At 38.8% G+C, this 19696-nt stretch overlaps 1 protein-coding gene across 5 annotated transcripts in view; it reads right to left on the minus strand.

The window, feature by feature from the left end:
* The window catches only part of LOC124117142 (myosin-9-like), a 124648-nt gene extending 106809 nt beyond the window's left edge, over positions 1–17839 (minus strand). For all 5 annotated transcript variants that reach the window (XM_048395304.1, XM_048395303.1, XM_048395306.1 and 2 more), the window contains exons 1-6: positions 17733–17839; positions 6573–6753; positions 5414–5482; positions 4292–4336; positions 3454–3537; positions 2703–2899 (exon numbers count right to left, since the gene is read on the minus strand). In XM_048395304.1, coding sequence (XP_048251261.1) covers positions 2703–2899; positions 3454–3537; positions 4292–4336; positions 5414–5482; positions 6573–6725 — 548 coding nt within the window. In that variant the 5' untranslated portion in view covers positions 6726–6753; positions 17733–17839. The remainder of the gene's footprint in view (positions 1–2702; positions 2900–3453; positions 3538–4291; positions 4337–5413; positions 5483–6572; positions 6754–17732) is intronic.
* Between the last annotated feature and the right edge of the window lie 1857 nt (positions 17840–19696).

Raw genomic sequence — 19696 nt, forward strand, 5'->3', positions numbered from 1 at the left:
CCAGTCCTTGTTTTAGCCCCTTAATGCCGAGCGCCAGACAGGGTAACAACAAGTACCATCTTTTAACGTCTTTTGGTATGACGCAGCTGGGGATCGAATCCTGGATCTTCCGCTCTCCAGGTGGATGCTCTACCACTAGACCACGGAGGCGGTTTATTATCCTGGGAATTGTACCTCATTGTATTGTAAAGAATACCCTGGCCCATCAGCCAGCACATTGCACCAAAACCATTGTATTACATTGAACATCCTCTATAATCCAGGGTATTGTATCTCCTTCGCTGTTTAACCCCATGTAACATGTTTTCGAGCCTCACCTATTTTCGAGGCCCTCAATAACACATGACCAAAATCATTGTATTACATCGAAACATCCTCTTTTATCCAGGGTATTTGATGGAGGGGGGCATTTTTCTTATAAACATATAGTTCTGTGTAATGATGACTAGAAGGAATCATATTTGGCCTGTTTACAATTGGAAAAAGCAAAACATTTTGTTATAAGTGTTATGATACTATATTTTTTCTTCCTGATTTTGTTTACGGGTTTGATTATATTCAAATAATTTGTGTTCTATTATATTCATAAACAATTAATAATATGGCGTTTATGGGATGTAAAATTTTAGCTTTAAATCCAAAAATGATGTTTCTGGTAGTAAATTGTTTTGGTCATACTGATGCTGATACTTCCAAGCCAAATGATCGAACTATTTTATACAGGCCTACAAAGAACTGGCCCAAGATGGAGACTGTAGCTTCATTTCAGAGAGAGTGATTGTGGTTTTACGCCGCTTTTAGCAATATTCCAGCAATATCACGGCGGGGGACACCAGAAATGGGCTTCACACATTGCACCCATGTCGGGAATCGAACCCGGGTCTTCAGCGTGACGAGCGAACGCTTTAACCACTAGGCTACCCGACCACCCCTTCATTTCAGAAGTGAAATCTCTCTCATCTCACCAATCACTAATGGAGCAGTGACTTTTCTGCACGGATGCTCAAGAAATCATAATGACTTTCATGAATGAGAGGTCAGCATGAAGGGTGTGCAGTAATTGGTACATCAGTAAATTGATTGGTTAGTTGGTTGGTTGGTTTGTTGTTTAAAGCCGCACTCAGCAATATTCCAGGTATATGACGGCGGTCTGTAAATAATCGAGTCTGGACCAGACAATCCAGTGATTAATATCATGAGCATCGATCCACGCAATTGGGATCGATGACATACATCAACCAAGTCAGCGAGCCTGTCCACCCGATCCTAAGTCGCCTCATACGACAAGCATAGATGCCTATTACGGCAAGCATGGGTTGCTGAAGACCTATTCTACAGTAAATTGAGGTTCATTCTTTCCACGATACGTATCACAACATCATTTTTTCATCTCAATATATCGGGTGATGTTGTTTTCTTGCCAAATGCCTTCGCTGCACTAGCATGCATCTGGGGCCGCAAGACGGCTCTGTATTTATTGATTAAACGCATTTATTGAGTAAACATTATGTTGTACCAGCATCTTGTTTTGTTCCATTTATGAACTTCAATTCATACCTTAATGTTTAGAATTATTACCAAAATTTAGAATTATACAATATATCATGATACGTATCGCAATGCGGCTTTGTGCATCGCAAAATATTGTGATACACTTTAAACCTCAAATATCCATCCCTAGTCAACATTGATCTATATTCAAAATAATGTCCCCAAATGAATTGGCCCTAAATTTAGTGAAGGGCATTTCAACATATGAGAAGAGTGTTGTAAAAGTATTTTTTGTTGGAGATGTTGCTTTCCTGTGAAAGATTCTGGGGTGCATGGGTGTTCCCAGAACAAAATTACAACTGGAGTAGTTATAGTGGGTATGGTCTTACCCCGCTTATTCAACCTTGTAGCTCACCTGACTTTCAAATGAAGTAGAAGAGGCATTCTTCATGGTGACAAACATATTGTTGTGAATAGTTTTTTAACTTAATTAACATTTTCCAAAAATGTAACCAACCATTGATAATGTAACCAATCAGCAATAATGTAACCAACCAGAAATAATGTAACCAACAAGAATAATGTAACCAATCAGCAATAATGTAACCAATCAGCAATAATGTAACCAACAAGAAATAATGTAACCAACCAGCTATAATGTAACCAATGAGAAAAATGTAACTAATCTGCAATAATGTAACAACCAGAATAATGTAACCAACCAGAAATAATGTAACCAAGAATAATGTAACCAAACATCAATAATGTAACCAACCAGCATTAATGTAACCAACCAAGAATAATGTAACCAAACATTAATAATGTAGCCATTCAGCAATAATGTAACGAACAAGAATAATGTAACCAGTCAGCAATAATGTAACCAACCAGCAATAATGTAACCAACCAAGAATAATGTAACCAAACATTAATAATGTAGCCATTCAGCAATAATGTAACCAACAAGAATAATGTAACCAGTCAGCAATAATGTAACCAACCAGACATAATGTAACCAACCAGCTATGATGTAACCAACAAGAATAATGTACCCAACCAGAAATATTGTGACAAGCCAGCAATAATGTAACCAACAAGAATAATGTAACCAGCCAGCAATAATGTAACCACTCATCAATAATGTAACCAACCTGCAATAATGTAACCAGCCAGCTATAATGTAACCAACCAGCAATAATGTTTGAACTCACTTATTAGTGGCTTTCTTCTCTGCGTAGGCTGCCAGGCAGTCTACAATTTCCTTGTTTAGCTCTCCCAGTCTCTTGGTGAGATCATTGGCCGTCTTGAGCGAGTCATCAATCTTGTCCGCGACATCCTCCAAGTCGATGTCGGGGGTCCCAGGAAACCAGTCCTCCTCTTCATAGGACTTAGAGTTCTCCATGAAGAACTGGAACAATGTTTGTTTGTTTGTTCGTTTCATTGGTAACGTCGCACTCATTTAATACTTCACACCTTTGTTCATCTGATTAGGGAACACGGCTTGTCCATTCATATCACGACTCCACGAGTGGTAACTCCCCAACAGCAGGGATCAGCAAATCAATGCTATATACAGACACTGCCTACCCTTTGCTTGTGTGTTTGTTGTTTAACGCCGCACTCAGCAATATTCCAACTATATGACGGCAGTTCTTAAATAATCGAGTCTGGACCAGACAATCCAGTGATTGACATCATGAGCATTGATCCACGCAATTGGGATACAATGACAGCGAGTCTGACCTCCCGATCCCGTTAATCGCCTCTTCCTACAAGCATAGTCGCCTTTTACGGCAAGCATGGGTTGAGGAGGAGCAGGATCTTCACAGGTCCTTTTAACTAAATTTTGAAGAATCATATTGAATACAAAACATGGTACCTGTATATAAAACAATACAAATACCCTCTTATGATGTCAATTATGTTGGCCAAGATGAAGTTAAGATGGCAGATGTCTCTCACCTCATTGACCTGCTGGAGAAGGCGAAGCTTCTGACCACTGACATCCTGGAAACCCACGATGAAGATGGTCACCTGCTGCTGATACTGAATCAGAAGACAGAAGTGTAAGACAGGGCAGATGTAGCCATGGAAACAACCACACAGACACAGCCCTTGCACCCACTCCTTGCTTCAGACACCTGCTGCTGATACTGAATCAGAAGACACAAGTGTAAGATAGGGCAGATGTAGCCATTGAAACAACCACACAGACACAGCCCTTGCACCCACTCCTTGCTTCAGACATTTGCTGCTGATACTGAATCAGAAGACACAAGTGTAAGACAGGGCAGATGTAGCCATTGAAACAACCACACAGACACAGCCCTTGCACCCACTCCTTGCTTCAGACACCTGCTGCTGATACTGAATCAGAAGACACAAGTGTAAGACAGGGCAGATGTAGCCATTGAAACAACCACACAGACACAGCCCTTGCACCCACTCCTTGCTTCAGACATTTGCTGCTGATACTGAATCAGAAGACACAAGTGTAAGACAGGGCAGATGTAGCCATTGAAACAACCACACAGACACAGCCCTTGCACCCACTCCTTGCTTCAGACACCTGCTGCTGATACTGAATCAGAAGACAGAAGTGTAAGACAGATAGACGTACATCCCCAGCAAAGTGCACCTTCAACTCCAAACATCCATCACGTGAAAATCTAAGTTGACTTACAGCAAGAACAGTACCAAGTCAAGCAATGGATACATATCTTAAATCTGTGAGTGACATTGTGTGTCCTCAAGGTAACGTGCAATATCTAAAATCGAGTAAGTCTGATGTTGCCATTACCTTCCTCTTCTTGACCTGGTCTCGAATCAGCTCCTCCAGCTCGCCCTGAAACAAGCAGAATAACATGGAATATTGCCCTGAAACACACATAGATTAACATGGAATATTGCCCTGAAACAAGCAGAATAACAGGGAATATTGCCCTGAAACACACATAGATTAACATGGAATATTGCCCTGAAACACACACAGCATAACAGGGAATATTGCCCTGAAACACACATAGATTAACATGGAATATTGCCCTGAAACACACACAGAATAACAGGGAATATTGCCCTGAAACACACATAGATTAACATGGAATATTGCCCTGAAACACACACAGAATAACGGGAAATATTGCCCTGAAACACACACAGAATAACAGGGAATATTGCCCTGAAACACACATAGATTTAAAACATGGAATATTGCCCTGAAACACACACAGAATAACAGGGAATATTGCCCTGAAACACACACAAAGAATAACAGGGAATATTGCCCTGAAACACACACAAAGAATAACAGGGAATATTGCCCTCAAAGATACACACACACACAGAATAACATTAATTATAGCTAAAATGGATAGAATTATCATTAAATAGCCCGCATGCATCAAAAATGAGCGGGCCACTGTAACTTGAAAATGCCCTCATATTGTTTGACAATGGGCCATTATCACGCCATTGCTAGGTGACGTCATAGGATAGGGATAGGTGACGTCTCGTTCAATAGTGACGTCATCTGGTTTGTTCTATGATGTTTCCATATTTGTAAAAGTGGGTCAATGACATTCGTGTTGATTGCAGTAAATGTTTCAAAACCGATATTGTTGTTTCTTTTTATTCAACAACAAATTCCATTCATTTTAGCTATAATAACGGTAACGCTATTTCTCAGGCCATTATCATTTGAAGAAGCCCTCGGTCTTTTCAACTGACTCCTTCTTCGGGCAGTTAATGGAAGACCTTGGGCATCTGCAAATGATAATGCCCTGAAAAATAGCGTTACCGTTATGATATTGCCTTGTAAAACAGACTGAGAATAACATAGAATATTTCCCTGAAACACACAGAACAGCACACTATACGCTTACAATATGTGTTACAGCCCATTCTTTAGAGCTATACTTACAATATCATTGACATACTCCATGTTAGTGTCATAGCCGTACTCCCCGCTCATCTCAAACGAGCCATAGATCTGAAAAAGTATTTTGAATAGTTAGACTACAACATATTGATTGCCTACAATGCCTACTACTTGAAAGATCACGCTGGTGAAGCAACCAGACAGCAACAAAGAAGTGATACCGTATTTGACATAATTAGCGCCCAGGGCGCCCTGAAAATTAGGGATTGGGGGGTCTTATTATAATAAAATTTTGGTGAAAAACAACAGAGTTGAAAGATTGTAAATTTCGTGGTTTATGCTGACAGGCTGAAATGATACCAAAAAAAAGTCTGTATGTTTTATACACAACAGATATATTTTCCAGAATTTAATTGCCCATAATTAAGGGTGCATATAACACACGAGTGTGTACTATACACAAATAAATAAGTCTTGTGTACATTGATCAATAGGAAGGAATTGGAATTGTTCACTAGCCAATATATTAGCAAATATCACCGTTGGTGCTTATTAGAGTGGGGCTCTTATTATGTCGAATACGGTAAGTTTACTGGACCCTTATACGTTGCTTATACTCAGCAATATTCCAGCTGTATAACGGCAGTCAGTAAATAATCAAGTCTGGACCAGACAGTGATTGATATCATGAGAATCGATCTATGCAACTGGGATACGCTTACATGCATCAACCAAGTCAGCAAGGATGAGTCGCCTCTTACGACAAGCATAGTCGCCTTGACAAGCATGGGTTGCTGCAGACCTATTCTACCCCAGATCTTCACTCGGTTGGTATTCAGCATTCCAAAAGTGCTCTACACAGGGTGGTACCAGGATCAAGCCAAGATAAATAGGTTCAATGTCACTGAGGCTAGTGGACAGTCTTGCCTCGGGAGGATGAAGGGCTAACAAAATTTCTTAAACCCAACTTGTCCTGCATGGCAAGTAGATATTATTTTGTACTCATCCTGCAACATTTTCACTTGAGATCTTAATTTTTATAAAGTTTCATATTCTCAGTTACTGTTACCATTTTCTGTAATTAACCTTTGAGTTGAGGATAACGCTGTCAGTTTCAAATGAAATTTGTGGGTATCAAATTCTCAATAACACCCCCAAATTTGAAAACACATAATGTTTATCTTGTAATTCTAAGCCTCACATTTTCCACCCTGGACAATACTTTCTCCAACTCGTCTCTCGTCTCGTCCGCCACACGCTGGGCCAGGGACCGTGCATTCCGGTCCATCACGGCCTGTGCGGGGGCGTCGCCGCGGTCCATGATGGAAATGCTGCCCACGTAGTTCATGGCCATGGCGACGTCAGGTCATCTACCGTCACAACTGAATCAGAAGCACATTTAGATGACATTTGATTGGATAAAATTCTAGCCAGTGATAATGCTGTGAGGTGAAATGGCGTTTAATGTTCAAGATTATTGCACTTAAATAGCGGCATGCATCCGTTTGTATGCTTGTACTAGCCCAGACTTTTGCCGGTTTCATAGTGCAAGCCCACTGAGATACCCTGCCGCGCAGTTAAACATGAATACCCCCCCCCCCCCCCCCCCAGACACAGTATGGTGGCTGCGAACCGATCAGTCCTTGTTTTATCTCATAACACCAAGCGCAAGGCAGTATAACAACAAGTACCATCTTTAAACATCTTTTGGTATGACGCAGACAGGGATTGAAACACCGACCTTCCGCTGTCTGGGCAGACACTCTTTCAGCCCCCACTGTATTCCAAGGCAAAAAACATTATTCTGCTGTCATTTTTCCTGAATTCAGCAATAAAATTTTCCTAATTTTGCACACAATTCTCCACTTTTAAGATAATTTTTGTGTGAATTTTGTAATTTTACACCTGTTTTTTTATGATTAGGATATCCACGGCTTGAATATCACTACTGTAAACATACAGGCATGTACTTTCGGTAAGCAATAATACAAACATAATAACATCTAAACGAAATAAATATCTGTTTACGAGTTTAAAACCAGCCTTCGACTCATGTTAAAATTCTGCAGTGTATTTGACGAATTCTGCGGCAGATAAATGCAAAATTCTGCAAAATGTGATTTTGTGCAAGATAGGTACATTTCTGCAAAAAAATCCGCATCTGCTGAATCTTGTGGTATACAGTGGACACTGCTCTAGCCACTACACCACGGAGGCGATCTCTAAGGAGGAAAGCGCACTAGGACACTATAAAAATCTTACAACTACACCTTGGCAGCAAGTAGGGATGTATTGATTACGATGTATTGATTCATTACAAATTTACAACTGACAATATATCATAAATGGTCATGTTTCATTTTCAAAAAAGCAATTTACATAGTTTTGCATATACCCACATGATAAATACTTGGGCTAGCTTTATATGACCAGCACTCATCAAGAAACATCACTGACAATACTATTAAATGAAGCCTCAGTTAACCAACACAAACCGATCAAAAACCACTTGGTAGCGGGACAATTTCACACGAAACAAGCACAAATTTCTTATCATGACTCAAGTATTTGCGATGTTTATTCATGACACACCTGAAGATTACTATGAATTAAATCGTCAATGCCAGAAAACAGGAAGTCTTAGTCAACCACTGAAAAAGATCCCACATGGTGCAAAAATCATGAAATCGCTAAATTGCAAGTGTCTTTTCCTCGCATTAAAATAGTGACAAATTTTTATCTGCACAAATTGGAGTACCGTATTCGACGTAATAAGGGCCCAGGGCGCTCTCAAAATTAGAAATAGGGGGCTCTTATTAGAATATTATTTTGGTGGAATAAAAAGAGTTAAAAGTTAAATTTTGTGGTTTATGCTGACAGTCTGAACTGTTTATATACGACAGATATATTTTTCGAGAATTTAATTGCCCATAATTAAGGGTGCATAAAACACATGAGTGCGTATTATACACGAATAAATAAGTCTTGTATACAATCGGAAGGGATGCTAATTGGGATTGTTCACTTGCCAAATATTAGCAAATATCGACGTGGGCGCTTATTATGTCGAATACGGTATATTGTCATGTCAGGTTCACTGCACATGTGAAAACATTGACTTCTATAACGAGTGAGTGAGTGAGTATGGTTTACGCCGCTTTTAGCAATATTCCAGCAATATCACGGTGGGGAACACCAGAAATGGGCTTCACACATTGTACCCATGCCGGGAATCGAACCCAGGTCTTCGGCGTGACGAGCGAACGCTTTAACCACTAGGCTACCCGACCGCCCCCATCTATAACGAAGTTCCCAATAAACCATGTTAACAAGTGCTAGATTCAGACAACTTTCATCAAGCTCGGTGTCAAGTGTGGTCAGTTTGTTTACACAAGTTGATCAAGCTGTTATGTTTATTTGTTTGTTGTTTAACGCCGCACTCAGCAATATTCCTGGTATATGATGGCGATAAGCACATAATCGAGTCTGGATCAGACAATCCAGTGATTGACATCATGAGCATCGATCCACACAACTTGGATTCAATGACATGCATGAACCAAGTCAGCGGGCCTGACCACCCGATCCCGTTACTCTCTTTTACCACAAGCATGGGTTGTTGACGGCCTATTCTACCAGTATCTTTACGTGTCTTTGCAACTGGGATCCGATGACATGCATCAACCAAGTCAGTGAGCCTGACCACCTGATCCTGTTAGTCACATCTCACGACAAGCATAGTCGCCTCTTACCGCAAGCATGGATTGTTGAAGACCTATTCTAGCCAGCGTTAGAAACTGGCACCAGTCCTAAAGTCATAAACTTCCCAATAGTTATGGTATCACAAGGGCTAGTAGACATTTGCCATTAATAAGGCTTTTGCTATATGTTATCATAGTGGACAAGTGGACTAAAACAGTTAGTTTGTGTCACTGCTATCCTGGATCTTCACAGGTCTCAAGTTGTTATGACAGTTGCCAACTGTTTATGATGGCATCAATGTTCTTGGTAACCTGTTAAATAATGTACCATCTTATAATTACAAGCAAAACACTGGTCACTCATGCAGTGAGGTGAGGTGAAATGGGGTTTAACGTGGCGTCCAAGATTATTGCACATATATAGCGATGTGCATGTACGTGTGTGTGTTTGTGTGGCTGCTTGTACTAGTCCCGACTGATGCCGATTTATAGTGCTAGCTCACTGAGATACCATGCTGCAGTTTAACATGAATACCCCACTCAGACACAGTATACTGACTCCGGGCCGACCAGTCCTTGTTTTAGCCCCTTAATGTCAAGCGCCAGACAGGGTAACAACAAGTAACATCTTTTAACGTCTTTTGGTATGACGCGGTTGGGGGTCGAACCCCGGACCTTCCGCTCTCCGGGCGGACGCTCTACCACTAGACCATGGAGGCGGTCCACTCATGCAGTGAACATTTCAAGTAGAGCAAAATTGTCGTGAAAACAAAATACAGCTCCTTTATGTTCAAAGGACTGCACCAACTTTTGTAACAACATTTGGAGCCTCTACACTCTCATTTGACATACGCTACCGTATTCAACGTAATAAGCGCCCAGGGCGCTCTCAAAATTAGAAATAGTGGGATCTTATTAGAATATTATTTTGGTGAAAAAAACAGAGTTGAAAGATAAATTTCGTGGTTTTTGCTGACAGCCTGAAATGTTTATCTATGACAGATATATTTTTCCAGAATTTAATTGCCCATGATTAAGGGTGCATATAACACATGAGTGCGTATTATACGCGAAATAATAAGCCTTGTGTACATTGATCAATCGGAAGGGGTGCCAATTGGGATTGTTCACTAGACAATATATTAGCAAATGTCCCCGTGGGCGCTTATTACGTTGAATACAGTATTTGAATTTCCTGCTTTTGATTTCATTGACGTAAGACGTTGAAGTTATGTTTGTGAAGATAGCAAATGATATTCAATCCAACTGCTATCACCCTACACAACATCCTGGGTTTCTAAGACTACAGTCTTGTTATCTTTTGTTATTAGTATTTATTGTTCAAAGACAGAACTACTCGCATAATTTCATGACGCATTTTAGCACAGAGGCAGACACTCACACAGAGCTACAGATAAGCCGTGTATTTGCGTAAAATACCCCGGAAACTATACAAAACCCAGTTACTTTCAATTAACTTGTGTACAGAAAGCATGCATTAAATGGAAAACTCAATTGTTTGAAAACAGCACATGTAAATTCACAATGAAGCTTTTACAGCATGCGTACAACCAAGCTTATTTCCAAAACACAATTACGAGCTAATTTACTTTCCGAGTCAAGCCTATATTTATGAACAGTTATATTAATTTCATGATTGACAGTACCTTAATTACACATTGGATTCACTCATCAAACTTAAGGAAGGACACAGAACTTGGAACATCGACTCTTCAGGACATAGGTTCAACCCTGGCAATACTGCGTCTCTCCGCCGACTGTACACCAACTACACCTAGTCTGTACCTAAGCCCAAACATGGCTGATTTACTTAATCCACCTTAAGCAGTGTTAATCTTGTAATCAATGGATGACAAACAACTTTTGCTAATCACTGAGAAACATAACCTTATCAAGGTCACAGACACACAAGCATAATACAGACATGCTTTATATTTTATATTTACATGCAGAAACTAAGAAACTTTGCAAACAGGATTTTTTCCAATTTCACTGTCAATGAATTCTCACTAAATCCCGGATTGTTCTAACCAGTTTTACAACTCACTCATCTTGAATCCATCTCTGTACAAAGAGGGGCACATGCATATTTGCTGGGTACATGTCCTTAATTATACTGGTGGTTTAAACATATTTTAGTTCATAATGAAATCCTGATTAGAAACAAGCAAAACATTGTGTATATAAATTCCGCTAAAGGAAAAAGTATCATAAACATGTTAATGTTAAAAATAAACTGGACGAGTCCAAATTTAATACCCGGGTACCCACCCCCATACCACCTGACCCTACCCGGGTACTCACTGTAGGTCTCAAGAGAAAGGTACAAAATGTTGGTTGGAATTTGTTTTTCCATAGCACTGGCAAAACATATTTAGATACATGTATTAAACAATCTGATCATGCATACACTGAAATTGACTTAATCTATATCTTTATTCAAGCATATGAAAAGTAGAAAGAATGGGTGCATAGTCAGAAATCATTAGCTACCTGTAGTGTAACCACTGAGCTGTATAGAGTATTTGTCATTAAACAATATATCACATGACTAACCATGGGTCCGGGTAGTCCTGTGGGTACCCAGGTCCTGCTCAGTACCCACCGGACCCTGGACCCGAGTTACGCGTCCCAGACCTAATCTGTAACTGTAAGCTAGAGCTGGTAGTAGCACAATTTCAATATTTTATCCAAAATTGATTCATATTATTATAATTATTTATGTTCTGGAAAATAAATCATGAACTGAAGGTCCATGCTGATTAAGTCAATGAATGAAAAGTTGCTCACCTGTTTTCTAGTTATATGTAATTATTTCTAAATATTTTGTTCCAAATTGGGATAAAATTTCTTATTTTCATTTAGTCTAACATATTTTTTAAAAATTGTATCTTAACATATTCCATTCAAAAATGTAAGAGGTGAGGTGAAATAGGGTTTAACATCGTGTCCATGATTGTTGCACTTATATAGCGACGTACACGCACGTGTGTGTGTGTGTGTGTGCGCGCGCGCGCTTGTGTGTGTGTGTGTGCGTGTGTGTGTGTGCATGTGTGTGCGTGCACCATGCCGCAGTTTAACATGAATACTTCACTCAGACACAGTGCACTGACTCTGAGCCAAACAGTCCTTGTTTTAGGCCCTAAAAGGGGCACTGACCTAAAGCAATTCCCTGGGACTGCTTGTTGCCTTTGTTATTGTTTTTGCCCTGTGAGTACCCAGATGATATAGCAGAAATCTAGACTAATTCGCGACCTGTGCTGTGCCATTCGTAAGCGCATTTGTTGCTTTCATTGATAGCTTAAGGGCGTATGATCACATTGATCAACAAAATGAAAAACAGTTTAGTCTTGACAATAATAAGGAAATGTAGGTATCTTTTAGGGTAGCATCGGTAATGGTGACGAAGTTTTGATAAGTCACTTCCTTGGTATTGTGCGATTTTTGTTTACACTATTTTGACTTGCAACACAAAGTAAATATTTCACCTGAGCATTGCTTATTTTATCATGTGAGTGTATATTTTATAGTCAAAATGTGTAAATTTTCACTTCGGCAATTTATTAAACGCCTACATATTCAGTTATTTTACTCATTGACTGAGACATCTGTCCATTTACCGGTATGTTTTTATGATAACGAAATCCAAACAATTTTATGCTTTAATTTCATCACCCGGTGACTAAAAATGATAGGAGTAAAAGAAAACGAAAGTCAAAGTACATTTCTATAGTTTTGGTCTCTAATCCTAGCATAGTAAGTCTATTGTGATGTTTTAAGCCCTTTTGAACCTCATAATAATTGTTAGTCAATCTGTTAAATAAAAGGACAGATTTTTCTGTCAATTTGTAAAATCATGAAATATTTAGATATTTATACACATTGACTGTAACATATACACGCCTACAAAAGAAAAGGTTTGTGAAAATAACGTCTGTCTCTCATGGAAGAACCTCCCAACGAAAACGTAGAGGAACAAGAATGATATCTGTTCAATGCTACAGCAAATGAATGAAAACAAAATGCAAATATCATAATTACAACCTACTAAAGTAGTATGTATAATATCAAGGATAATTGTTCAAGGAATGTATCAGTGAATATCCACCTAAAGGAACAATATCCCATACATCTGTAGCTGTACACAGAAACTTATCCAATGTCACTTGTCAAATATTTTAAAATATATATAGCATTTCTGGATATTATGACCTGTGTTCCTTTTTCAACTGATCACTAAGTTTGTTTCAGGTGTTTCATATAGGAATCAAGTCTCAATGGTCGGCTGAGAAAGCCCATGTGACAACTATTTTCATAATGTCCACGGTTCTTAAAAAAATCCATTGAGTTAGATAACAATGAGCAATCAATCAACGTATTATCGGTTAATCCTTTGAACAAAGTATGTTGTTCTTACACCGGCACTTCACGCCATGATATGAGTGTATTTCGTCTGCTATAGTAAACCTACACATGTAAACACTTACTTTTGACAAATCCACTGTGCAAGATAACAGCGATTAATCAATGAACATATTTTCTGTTGATCCTTTGATAGCGAGAAAAGAGCAGTTGATTTACAAAAAAGTAAATCAACTGATCACTCCCCTTGCTGGGCTGCCACGTGCAGATGACATAACACACATTTCACCTCTCTTCAAACATGGATTTAGATTAAATAATTACCCAAGACACAAGAAATGCCAAATGCGAACACGTTAGGTAATCTGAGTGGAGCTACCACAAATTATACCTGTAATAAATTCATTAACTGAGCATCAAGTGAATGACGACAAAAAGACACGGGTGTAGGGTATACCAGAAAACATGGATGACAACAAGGGAGTAGCAATCGTATTATCCAAAAATGTTTTCATTGCAGGGATACTTTATAAAAATTAAACTATAACCATCTGGGGTATTTCCAAATAACAACATCCAATGAGCTTCCACGTTCTTTTTGTCTGTTTGTTTAGGCCGAAGAATTAATTAACTTGCGCCTTTTGTCGAAATCTTCATAGATCACAGGTAACCAATCAGTGTTAAAAAATATATAAAACAGACATTGCCTCAAAGTTTATTTAGCTGCCCTTACAGACGGTAGCCCAGTCTCTTGTCACGCTCAGTTGCGTTAGTGAGCAAATCGGCTCACAGCAGCTAGTGAGCCCTAGCGGGCAGTGTTAGACAGCCGAGAAGAAGCCAGAGATTAGTGCCCCTTTAATTACGAGCGTCAGACTGGGTAACAAGTACCATCTTTTAACATCAGGAATATGGAGAAATTACTGGGATGCCATATTCGACGTAATAAGCGCCCCGCAATAATAAGCGCCCACGGCAATATTTGCTGATATGTTGGCTAGTGAACAATCCAAATTAGCACCCCTTCCAATTGATTAATGTACACAAGACATATCTATTCGCATAAAATACGCAATCGTGTGTTATATATGCACCCTTAATTATGGGCAATTAAATTCTGGAAAAATATATCTGTCGTATATTAACATTTCAGGCTGTCAACATAAACCACGAAATTTATTTTTCAACTATTTTTTTTTTTACAAAAGTAATTTTCAAATAAGAGCCCCCTATTTCAAATTTTGAGAGTGCCCTAGGCGCTTATTACGTCGAATACGTTATTTGTAATAATTAGCAAAACTATATTAGTCTAACACACTGACAATCAGTGTCTAACTAGGATGAAGATTCAGTGCGCATACGATTTTTATGAACTTGGTTATTTCTAACTCTGTGGTTAATAAACGCTAACCCTGTTGTTAATAAACGCTAACCCTGTGGTTAATAAACGCTTACCCTGTGGTTAATAAACGCTGACCCTATGTTTAATAAACGCTAACCCTGTGGTTAATAAACGCTAACCCTATGGTAAATAAACGCTAACCCTGTGGTTAATAAACGCTAACCCTATGTTTAATAAAGGCTAACCCTGTGGTTAATAAACGCTAACCCTGTGGTTAATAAACGCTAACCCTATGTCTAATAAACGCTAACCCTGTGGTTAATAAACCCTAACCCTGTGGTTAATAAACGCTAACCCTATGGTAAATAAACACTAACCCTGTGGTTAATAAACGCTAACCCTATGGTTAATAAACGCTAACCATGTGGTTAATAAACGCTAACCCTGTGGTAATAAACGCTAATCCTATGGTTAATAAACGCAAGAAGACATGGAGTATGATGTAACTTTAGGGCTTAGTAGGGTGCTTATGAAGATTACTGGCAGACAGGTCTCGAGACTGGCCATGGGCCGTTATTGGATCAGGGCTTAATACAGTGAATGTTACCTGCCCTTGCCTCACCCAGTACCAGCTAGCTAGTATAGACTATTATTTAGTGCCAGCTCTACACAGCTCGGAGCCAGGTTACGTGTCTAATCCAATTAGTGTTCAAGTGCAACTTATTTCCATTTCCCATACTGATAGTCTACCTCGCCATTGATTTCCTTGTTATAGATTATCTCACTGCCGCTGTCATTCCAAACCCTTAGCCAGCTGGCTGCTTTCTGAGGGCATCGGAGTTTTAGATAAACTGTGTATATACCTATATATATATATCATTATGTATAAAATACTCTAAAAAATTTAAATTTCTTGCACACAAATATGCATGTAAAATATTTAAGAGGCCAGTTGTATAACATTGGTCATTACCTAGATTTACATAGATACATTTAGTCTATGAAATCTTATATTACACAATTCACTTCTCTCCTCTAAGGGGTGGTCGGGTAGCCTAGTGGTTAAAGCGTTTGCTTGTCACGCCGAAGACCCAGGTTCGATTCCCGACATGGGTACAATGTGTGAAGCCCATTTCTGGTGTCCCCCGCCGTGACATTGCTGGAATATTGCTAAAAGTGGCCTAAAAACATTCTCACTCTCTCCTCTACAATTAAAACAAATAACTTTGCAGATGCTGATTTCATATGTGGAATAGAGCTTGCTAGAGCTGGCTAGACTTGCTTTTGTGTGTATATATATCTAGATTGGTTTTGTTTTCATAAACTAAATATGATCAACAGTCATGGTGCAGGGCTAGTCATTACCCAAAGTGGCCTTTTCAACTTTCTTACCGGATTTTCACAGATTTTTTGATTGAATAAAGGCATCACAGGTACAATGACTAGATCTATTCCATTAATTATTTATTGTTTAAGGACTACCGTAATCGACGTAATAAGCGCCCTGCTCTAATAAGCGCCCACGGCGATATTTGCTTATATATTGGCCAGTGAACAATCCCAATTAGCACCCCTTCCGATTTATCAATGTGACTTATTTATTCATGTATAATACGCGCTTGTGTGTTATATGCACCCTTAAATATGGGCATTTAATTCTGGGAAAATATATCTGTCATGCATAAACATTTCAGGCTGCCAGCATAAACCACAAAATTTATCTTTCAACTTTTTTCACCAAAATAATATTCAAATAAGAGCTCCCTATTTCTAATTTTGAGAGCGCCCTGGGCGCTTATTACGTCGAATACCGTATTCCATTTATTATTTAAGGCCTAGTTATATTTTATTATTTAAAATTATTTGCGATATTTGGGAATCCTGATCCATCTTTTAAAATTCTTTTCAGGGGGCCCTGTATGATGTTTTTCTTGTTTGACACTTAAGTAGGAAATACCAGTGACTCCTGTAACTAATGGTGTCTGGCCAGACAAACCAGTGATTGATATTATGAGCAATGTCGGGGTACGATGACATACACTAAACCAATTAAGTCACCAAGCCTGACAACCTGATTGATTTTCATAGACTCCAACAACAAATGACAAGCAGAGGTTATTCACTGGAATCAACATTGGTGAATGTGGAAAGTTTTATGTCGCTTTTAGCAATATTCCTGCAATAGACCTTGGAGGCACCAGAAATGGGCTTCACACAATGTACCCATGTGGGGAATCGAAACCAGGTCTTCGGCGTGACAAGCAAATGGTTTACCACTAGGCTACCCCACCGGCCCCTTCATGGGTGTTTGAAGAGATGGAACAGGAACATATATATCAACAGTAACCGCAGATGGATATATAATGTCACTCGAAGTTAATAGGTCAATCAGAGCATATCTCATATCCTAAATGTTGTATGACAAAAACTAGATTGCCGCATATTTCAATTGGGAAACATGTCTTAGCGAGGCAGTCACTTAACCCATTTCCCATGTCATTAAGAAACTAACTTTTCGATAAACATGCGTTTACTTCCAAAAAATAATATTTTCAACTTCAAGTGAACGACACAATCAAGAGCTCTAAACAAGCATCACAGAAAATATCGGATAACTTTCATCATATCATAAATTAAAAAAGTACGCTATATTATTTTGCCACTTCGATTATATATGTAGATTTGTGATTGACTCCGACCTGATCGAGCAGGTCTTCGTTCGTGTTGACACGTACGAGCATTGTAACACTATGACCACAAACAAAAATAGACAGATTCTTCCGTCCGAGTCAGTAAAAATTCTCTCAGTTATGAGAGTAAACTCAAACGCTAGTGTTCACCACTGATTGACTGATCTCTCTGCTTTCTCTTACTATGAGTGCTCTTGTCAAAGATTAATCACCGAAAACAATGGCAGACGTGTTGACACAATACTCACAGAGTCGTTAATCCTTTGAAACGTAATCAACCCATAAGCGCCAATCAGCTGTTAATTAAGCTGAGAAGTTGTGTTGATCTTTCGAAGTACTTAACAAGTGCGCTGAGGTTTAAAACTACTAATCTATACACTACTTCACACTTCAAATAACAAAACGCCCCCAGTATCAATTTACTCACGTTATTTTCATTGTAATCATAAGAAAATATCCATTCTTAAATAATACAATGTTTTTCTGTGTGTCTACCTCAGCGTTTTGTCTGTAAATGTAAGGAAAATTAAAATAAAATAATATATATAAAGGGTGTTGAGTAGAAACTAGTATTGGAATGCCTCATTTCCGGGATTGATAGTTTGATCACGTGGTTTTGTTGCCAAACAACGCACGCGGTGCACTGAAGAGAAGTGTAATTGCATCTGTCGGGAAGTGTCCGACAGCCTTTCTGAAAAGAAATATCGAGATTTATTGCGGTAGTTGGACAGATTTGATTGTATCCATATATTCTATGTAAATCGAATGAAAGCAGGAGTTGAGATCTCGCGGACCACTCATGCAGAGGCCATTGAATGCAGGTTCTCGCGGAGAGATAGGATCAGATCGTTGAGCAAACCTCTCGACCTCGCTGCGCTGGACGTTGTTTAATTCGAGTTTATATCAGATTTACAAAATATTTAAGTCTAAACGTAAATTTGTAATGCTAGATAGATCTAGATCTTAAAGAGAATTTATCCACAAGAATATGAGAGAATATTTCTTCAAATTACAGAATGAAGTACAGTAATTTTATGTACGGATAGAACGAACTCAAAGGGACCACTAATTTTAGTTCGTTATATAACCTTAGTTCGTTATAAGCATATTATATACAGCATAACTACAGCAAATAGTCGGGACTAAAAAGTAAGTTCGCTATATCCGTCAGTTCGTTATAAGCGTGTTCGTTATAAACGTAGTTTACTGTAGTATACGTTTTGATTGACAAAATATATGTTGGTTATTTATTCATTTAAAACATCATGTAATGGGAGAGATATTGTTTATTTATGTCTCACATTCTGTAAAAATCATCGATCAGATTACATATTCTTTTTGAAATAATGCAGTGAAAAGGAAATAAAATATAGAAAGCTGAAAAGGCCACACTGGGTGATAACCATGCACGTACTGTTATACTACTGGTTTTTCAAAATTACTCATACATTATAATTTGTACACAAGCAGCTCATAATTAATTGATAATGACAAAATTGTTTGAGTATTTTATCCACAGTTTATCGTTCTGAAGCTCTACCCTCAGAAAGCCGCCAGCTGGCTAAGGGTTTGGATTGACAGCGGCAGTGAGATAATCTATAACCAAGAAATCAATGGCGAGGTAGACTATCAGTATGGGAGATGGAAATACGTTGCACTTGAACACTAATTGGATTAGGCACGTAACCTGGCTCTGATCGAGCTGTGTGGCGCTACCACTTGTCTGGGGGCTAGATGAGACAATGCCATGTGCAGGTAAAATTTACTGTACTGGGAAAAGGAACTGGCTAAGCTAGCCAAAGTTGTGTTTTTATTGCAGCTTAAATTTACCGGGCCGGACTGTGCATACACGTACATATAATGGCTGTTGATCATGAATGCCTAGGGGTTTTAAAAGAAATATAACGTTACAATAGATCCTGGGTAGAATAGGTCTTCAGCAACCCATGCTTGTCGTAAGAGGCGATGAACAGGATCGGGTGGTCAGGTTCACTGACTTGGTTGATGCACGTCGTCGTATCCCAATTGGACAGTTGGACCGTTGTTTGGTATTAAATTCATACGTTTCAACTGTTGACGTGTTTGAAGTATTATTCCGTTAAAATCAATTGGACTATGCCGTGGATCGTGTAGGTGTCAGCCAACTCATACTCAACAGTATAATTCTAAAAACGTTATAAATGGCAAGTAATAAATAATATACTAAACTCGC

Source organism: Haliotis rufescens, unplaced genomic scaffold (assembly GCF_023055435.1).
Source record: "Haliotis rufescens isolate VD_foot unplaced genomic scaffold, xgHalRufe1.0.p SCAF_14, whole genome shotgun sequence".
NCBI classification, from domain to species: Eukaryota; Metazoa; Mollusca; class Gastropoda; order Lepetellida; family Haliotidae; genus Haliotis; species Haliotis rufescens.